The sequence below is a fragment of the Myotis davidii genome, unplaced genomic scaffold, assembly GCF_000327345.1.
Source record: "Myotis davidii unplaced genomic scaffold, ASM32734v1 scaffold2325, whole genome shotgun sequence".
NCBI classification, from domain to species: Eukaryota; Metazoa; Chordata; class Mammalia; order Chiroptera; family Vespertilionidae; genus Myotis; species Myotis davidii.
The window spans coordinates 205,004-212,313 of record NW_006295913.1 but is presented as its reverse complement, the minus strand read 5'-3'; the positions used below and the strand labels follow the sequence as shown (position 1 = coordinate 212,313).

The 7,310-nt window shown below is 36.5% G+C and overlaps 1 protein-coding gene across 2 annotated transcripts in view; it reads left to right on the top strand.

Annotated features, from left to right (window-relative positions):
* UEVLD (UEV and lactate/malate dehyrogenase domains) overlaps positions 1 to 7,310 on the top strand; it is a 29,145-nt gene that overhangs the window by 8,716 nt on the left and 13,119 nt on the right. For both annotated transcript variants that reach the window (XM_006770888.2, XM_015568577.1), the window contains 2 exons: positions 676 to 794; positions 4,080 to 4,182. In XM_006770888.2, the coding sequence (XP_006770951.1) occupies positions 676 to 794; positions 4,080 to 4,182 (222 nt within the window). The remainder of the gene's footprint in view (positions 1 to 675; positions 795 to 4,079; positions 4,183 to 7,310) is intronic.

Below are 7,310 nucleotides of genomic sequence, written 5' to 3'. Positions count from 1 at the left end.
AATCAATAAAAACATATCCTTGGGTGAGGAGTTTTAAAAAATATATAAAAGATTACCCTTATACTGATAAATAAAATAGTTTGTATTTTGTATAAAACCACTTGACTATACAGGGCTGGGCAAAAGTAGGTTAAATTGCCAGCCATTATTACCTAAAAGATACATCATAAATATGGATACAAAGTAATAATAATAACAATAACAATCAAAAGAATACAAATAAATATTACAGGGAAAACTCTGTGTTTCACGTAATCAAAACTATAAACTTATGTTTGCTGACCCCTGTATTAATGATCCCAAAACTTTTCCATTATATTTTTATGTATCTTTTTGCCTCATTTCAATATATTAGACCAGAAAATCTGTAATTCTCACTGAGTATAAAGTAAAATATCCATACTTGCAAAATTTTGTGAGGTGTTAAATATTTTTGCATTTTAAACCACAGTAGTAAGAATCAGAATGTTTTCCAGAATTATGGAAATCCTGTTTTTTAGTCTTAGTACATGCCCTTGACCGGAATCAAACCTGGGACCTTTCAGTCCACAGGCCGACAGTCTATCCACTGAGCCAAACCGGTTTCGGTGAAGCTTGGTGTATTTTTTTGAAAGATGTTAAAAAGGTTTTTGATATTATTTTTAAATTGTCATGATCATTCACTTTTCTTTCTAGGTATCTCAGACATAAATTCAAAGAACTGGGCAAATCATGAGAATAAAACAGTAAAGAAAATTACTGTGGTTGGAGGTGGAGAACTGGGAGTTGCCTGCACATTAGCAATTTCAGCAAAGGTATGTTAGTATCTTTTATAATAAAAGGGTAATATGCAAATTGACCCTAATGGCAGAATGACCAGAACAACTGCTTGACCAGTCACTATGAGGCACACTGACCACCTCTCGTCCCTTTCTTGGCCAGCTGGCTCCCATCACCCAATGGTGAATGGGGAACTAGGGGTGGGTGGCGGGGGACATGGGTGGTGCCAGGCCATGGCCTCTGCCCCACCAGTCGCCCCACACACAGAGGGCAACCCACGGCTGGGGCGGGGCTGGTGAGCAGGCGGATACGGCCGACCTTGGTCCCTTCCCCCAGCCATCAGGCTCCAATCACCTGATGGCGAATGGGGAACTGTGGGTGGGTGGTGGCAGGGGGCAGGGCCAGCTGCAGGCAGCCTGGGAAGATGGCTCTGATCCCAGGCCAGGCCTAGGGACTGTACCCGTGCACGAAGTTTGTGCACCAGGCCTCTAGTAGTAGTTATAAATATATATCATATTGATATGCTTTTAGGTAGTTTATGTTTAATTTTTTCATGTGGAATAAACTCACTTTGCCTTAAAATATATTGAGTTGACAAAAAAAATGGCTAAAAACTCATTAGGGATGTTGCCTCTTAATTAGCAGTTAGTCATGGAATAGGCTTTGAAAAAGTGGTTTGAATAATGGGGTCATCAACCTAATTCAAGGGAAACAATTTGACATTCATCTGACTTCATCACAAATTCTTTTGTTTTAATTAAACTCTTATTTAATAAATTAATTTTGCTTTTTCTAAAATTAGAATATTTTTTACAGTTGCCTTTTTTGTGTAATTACTCTGCTTTCTTCTATGATCGTAGTTCCTGAGTTGATAGTTTGAGATTTATTTTTATCAGTCCTTTTTACTAGATTGTTTCCATATAAATTATTTTCAGAAAGGCATTTGAATCCCCTTCCAGAGTGGTTCAAAAGACCCTCCAGGGCCCGAATCATGGTAACAGCATGTCTGTGTCATTTGAGGGATATAGCCCAGGATAGACTAGCTGTCCCTTCATATACTGGCATTTGGTAGTATATGTAGTTGGCATTTGGTTTTCTATTCTATTAAAATTTGATTATTTGCCATCTAATTTCTTCCATTTAAGAATCACATATGTCTTGGAGGTAGGGTCTACTTCAGCAAATGATTACATTGTATCTAGGGAGCTAGAAAATTTTAAAGCTGGCCGCTCAGAACAATATATGCTAACTTTTGACACATTATAGTTTTATTTCCTCCATCCTCCGTCAGAATATACTGTTCCCTCTTAATTGGAATTGGAATTTTTTTCACTTCCTTTTTACTGAATAGAATGCTTCTGTAAACATTGCTTTACAAGTTGCTTATTTTCTCATCTGAATTTTTTTAGGTGTGTATAAAATCGTACTAGTGAGTCAGAGGACATGAATGGTTTTTATGGCACTTATTACATATTTCAGGATTGCTCTTCAGAAAGGCAATACAAATTTATGCTGCTAATAAAAACGTGCATATCAACCAGATTTTTGCCATTCCTAACAGTACTGAGTTTTATCAGTTTTCTTTGTTTTTGTTAAGTACAGGAAGGCCTCTTAAAGTCATGTTAGTTTAGTTGTTAGCAGAGTCTCACTGTCAGTATTTCTTTGTGAGCTGTCTAGATGGAAATTTTTTTCCATGTTTCTTTTTGAACATTAATATTTTGATACAGGATAACAATATTCAAATAGTACAATAGTAGCCATAATAGTGACAGTAGTATGTAGCAGTGGTGGTAGCAGCAATAACTAACCTTTACTGAATGCTTAAGTAGGTGCTAGCACTTCACTCATTTTAAACACTTGACTCATTTTTACAGCAACTCTATGGCTTAGATACCATCATTACTGCCATTTTTACAAATGAAGAAACCAGGACATAGGAAGGTTACCAATTTGCCAAAGTCACACTGTTAGTAAATGGAGGATTTGAAGCTAGGCAGTCTATTCATAGAATCTATATTCTAAAACCTTACTACTCAGATGTGGCTTTTAGACCAGCAGCATTGACATCACCTGAGATCTTATTAGAAATGCATAATCTCAGGCCCCACTCCAGACCTACGGTAGAAATCTGCATTTTAACAAAATCCCATGTGCTTCCCTGATCTATTAAATGTGATCTCTTAAAGCTTGAGAAACTCTGCTCCAAACCACTATGTTAAACTGCTTTGTTGTTCCTGTTGTTATTGATGGACACTTAAGTTTTTTCTAGACTTTTTTTTTAAATGAGTTTATTTGAGCCAAGGTGATGACATATGCTGGAAGCAAGATCTCAAATGCCCTCTCTAGTCTTTTGAATATCCTTATATTTTTACATATTGTATCATTATCCTACATGTACTAATAAACGTATAGGCTAATTTATATAAATGAGATTGATGGATTAAAGGAGTTTTGTGTTTTTCAATTTTGATAGAAATTGTCAAATTATCCCCCATGTCAACTATACCAGTTTATTCTCATACCCACCTTGTATGAAAATACCTGTTTTACAGTTGTTAAACTTTTGGATCTTAGCATGTATGATAAATTTAAAAAGGTAACTCAGCTTTCTTGGCATTTCTCTTACAATAATAAAATTAATTGGTACAATTTAGAGGGGACTGCTCTCTGCGAGCCCTGTGTAACATAATTAATCCTCACACCGCATAAAGTAAGGCCAAGTTCAGTGACTTTCCCAGCATTACAGAGCGAATAGGTAGTACAGCTGGGTTGTTTTCTTAACTTCCACACTTCCTTCCCAGTAGTCAGGTAGATCCCTGGGGACTCTTGCCCCTGCAGTCTAAGATAGGAGAGAGCCTTAAATCCCCTACTATTTTGGAAAAAGACCTTCCACAAAGGTAATTAGACTTTTAGGATGTTCCTTTTGTCATTTATAGTAATAAATGACAATAAAAAACACAATAACTCCTTTAATCCATCAATCTCATTTATATATATTACCCTATAAGTTTGTTAGTATATGTAGGATAATGATACAATATGTAAAAATATAAGGATATTCTAAAGATTAGAGAGAGCATTTGAGATCTTGCTTCCAACATATGTCATCACCTTGGTTTCCAGTCAAGCCTAAAGGATCACGGTATTCATAATAATTTCTTGCTTGGATGTCCCTTTCATTATTATTGTGTTACTTTTGATTCCTAAGACAGCATATGACGCCTCTGCATTCTCCCTTAGCCCTCACTTCTGAATGAATTTAAGCTGAGTAACCGGGCATGCCCTGTGTAATGCTGTTCTTTTTTTATTGTACTGTACAGGGCATTGCAGACAGACTTGTCCTCTTAGACCTCTCAGAAGGAACTAAAGGAGGGATGATGGACCTTGAGATCTTCAGCCTACCTAATGTGGAGATCAGCAAAGGTGTGGTTTCTCTGCTTAACAGATGTATGCCTCATTTGCTCTTGTATTTAAGTCCTGGAATTTTTAAATAAATTGTATTTTTTACAGCTGTTTTAGGTTCAGAGCATTATTGAGCAGAAGATACAGAATTTCCCATATATACCCCCTGCTCCCACACATGCATAGCTTCCCCCATTGCCAACATCTCCTGCCTGAATGATACAGTTGATAAACCTACCTGGAAACATTATTATCATTCAAAATCCATAGTTTACATTAGGATTCACTCTCGGCATTGTACATTCTATGGATGTGGACAAATCTATAATGACATGTACCCACCATTGTTGTATCATAGAGAGTTGTTTCACTGCCTAAAAATCCTCTGTGCTCTGCCCAGAGTACTAGAATTTTAATACTGAAGGTACTTTAAAGATCACCTAGTCGAAATCCCTCAATTTATATATTTGGAAACTAAGATTTCAAATAAGTTAAGTGATTTACTCAGAGTCATACAGGGACTGCAACTGATTATATTAATAAGAGCCAGATAAGCAAATAATATTCAGATTGATAAAAGGGATTTATTCTTTCTCTTTCAAATCACTTTAGGACACTGTTTAGTACATGGACCCTGGAGGTTGTAAGGCCATTTAGGATATGAGGAAACTTTCTTTCTATGTGTCTCACTTTAGTATGAATTTGTTTTCTCCGCTTCCTTTTTCATAATGTATTAGTTAAGAATACTGGTCTTAAAGTTGGAAAGATGGAGTTTGCATCCTAATTCTGCCACATTATAGCTCTGACACTAGTCAGATTATATAATCTCAAAGTTCAGTTTTATCATCTCTAAAGTGGGAATAATACATACTTCTTGGTATACAGCAAAAGTGCTAAACCAATATTCTTTCTAAATATTCAGTTAACATTGCTTTCCCTAAAAATACATTGTTAAAATAAGTTTTAATAACAACAAAAAGGGTTTTGTAGCAATAGATAAAAATTTAATGCTAAAAAAGTAATTTTATCGTATATTTTTAATGTAAAAATTTTGCATGTACTTTATAATGTGTGTAATATATTAGTGCAGACATATATCTGTAGGTAAATGCTTTATTTGGGGATGTGAACTTAAAAATATTTTATCCCTAGCTGGTTTGGCTCAGTGGATAGAACATCAGCCCTCAGATTGAAGGGTCCCAGGTTTGATTCCAGTCAAGGACACGTACCTCAGTTGCAGGCTCGATCCCCGGCCCTTGTCAGGGCCCATGTGGGGGGCAACCAATCGATGTGTCTCTCTTACATAGATGTTTCTCTCTCTGTCTCACTTCCTCCCTCCACTCTCTCTAAAGTGGGTTTGACTCCGGCCAAGGTCACTTACCTTGGTTGCAGGTTCCTCCCTGGCCCAGCACATGCGTCATTGTCATGGTTCTTTCTCTCTGCCCTTCCCTCTCTCTTCAGTCTCCCTAAAACTCAATGGAAAAATATCCTCAAGTGAGGATTAACAACAACAACAAATATATATATATAATTATTATTATTATTATTATTATTATCAGGGATGCATGATCAAAAAAGTTGGAAGACCATTGAATTAAAAATTGTTTACTCCAACCTTCCAAATCTAGGTTATAGCAAAAGTCAGGTTGTAACATGTAGTTGTTCGGCTTTCCTTTCCCTTTCCTTACTTGGGTTCCTTGTATTCCTTGACCATGTTTTCCAAATAAAATGTTGAGACATAATGGTTTCACAAGCTTAAATGTACTAAGAACAGTGGGTCAGAAAAGTTGATATAATACCTTTAGGTTATAAAAATTGGTGTAACAATTCTAGCAAGCCTCTAGATCCCTATAGGACACAATGAGTTAATTTTCCTTTTCTAGAAAGAGTAGAATAGTTGCTTTAATGATCCTTTTGTAGGCCTCATAGAGAGGATTCCTGGGGGAGCTGGATATTCTCTTGTGCCTGTCATTTCTAGGTACTGAAGTTCTTAAGGGACATCTTAACTCTTCCAAAGTACTTTAGGGAACTGTTAGTGAATGGGCCCTAGAAGTTGTGAGGCCACTTAAGACATGAGGAAATTATTTCTTCCTATGTATCTCATTAACCATCAATAATTACTGTTTTAGGTCATTGAAAGTATAGAATCCTTGGAATAGATATGTAGAGCATGGTGCTTGCCACCAAATAGGAAATGTTGAATGAGTATACACTATCTTGGGGTAAGTTTCATGTTGCCCATGTTAATTTTGGTTGCACATTCCTGATAATATTTAATTACTATGACATGAAGTAATTTAAAATACAATGTTAACTAACGTTTCATAAATATATTCTATGCTATGAAAAAGTGCATTAATAATTTTGGGAAATTAAACTCATTTGGAAATTTTAGTAATGTTCCCGTCATAACCATCACTGATGACTGCAATTGACTGATCATCTTAGAGTTGTTACTTTGCTCCATGTGGATATTTTATTTTATTTTTGTTATTCCTCACCTGAGAATATTTTTTTCATTGATTTTTTTTTTTTTTTAGAGAGAGAGTGGAAGGGAGGGAAAGATGGGGGTGGGGAGAAACATTGATGTGAGAGAGACACATTGATTGGTTGCCTCCCACATGCACCCCAATCAGCCTGGGGATCAAACCTGCAACCCAGGTGCATGCCCATGACCGGGAATCCAGCCCAAGACCCTTCAGTGCATGGGCTGATGCTCTAACCACTGAGAACACCGGCCAGGTCATGTTGTTTGTATTTTTATGATTACAAATAATGCTTCAGAGATTGTAATGCAAAAATCTTTGTGTACATCTCTAACTAGTGGGATAAAGTAGAATTACTGGGTCAAAAGGGATGTGTTTTTAAAATTTGTATTTTTAAGTTGTACCTATTTATACTCTCACTAACTGTGTATGAGGGTTCCTGTTTCCATTCTCTCAGTTACTTCTATTCATTGTTAACCCCTTCCCCGGCAGAAACGTGTATACACGTTTTCACAAAATGTTCTTTTTTCAGTCATCGACGAGTATACTCGTCTAAAACTTTACCTTCAAAAACCAGCTACCGTATTTGCCGGCATATAAGACGACTGGGCGTATAAGACGACCCCCTAACATTTCCACTCAAAATACAGAGTTTGTTATATA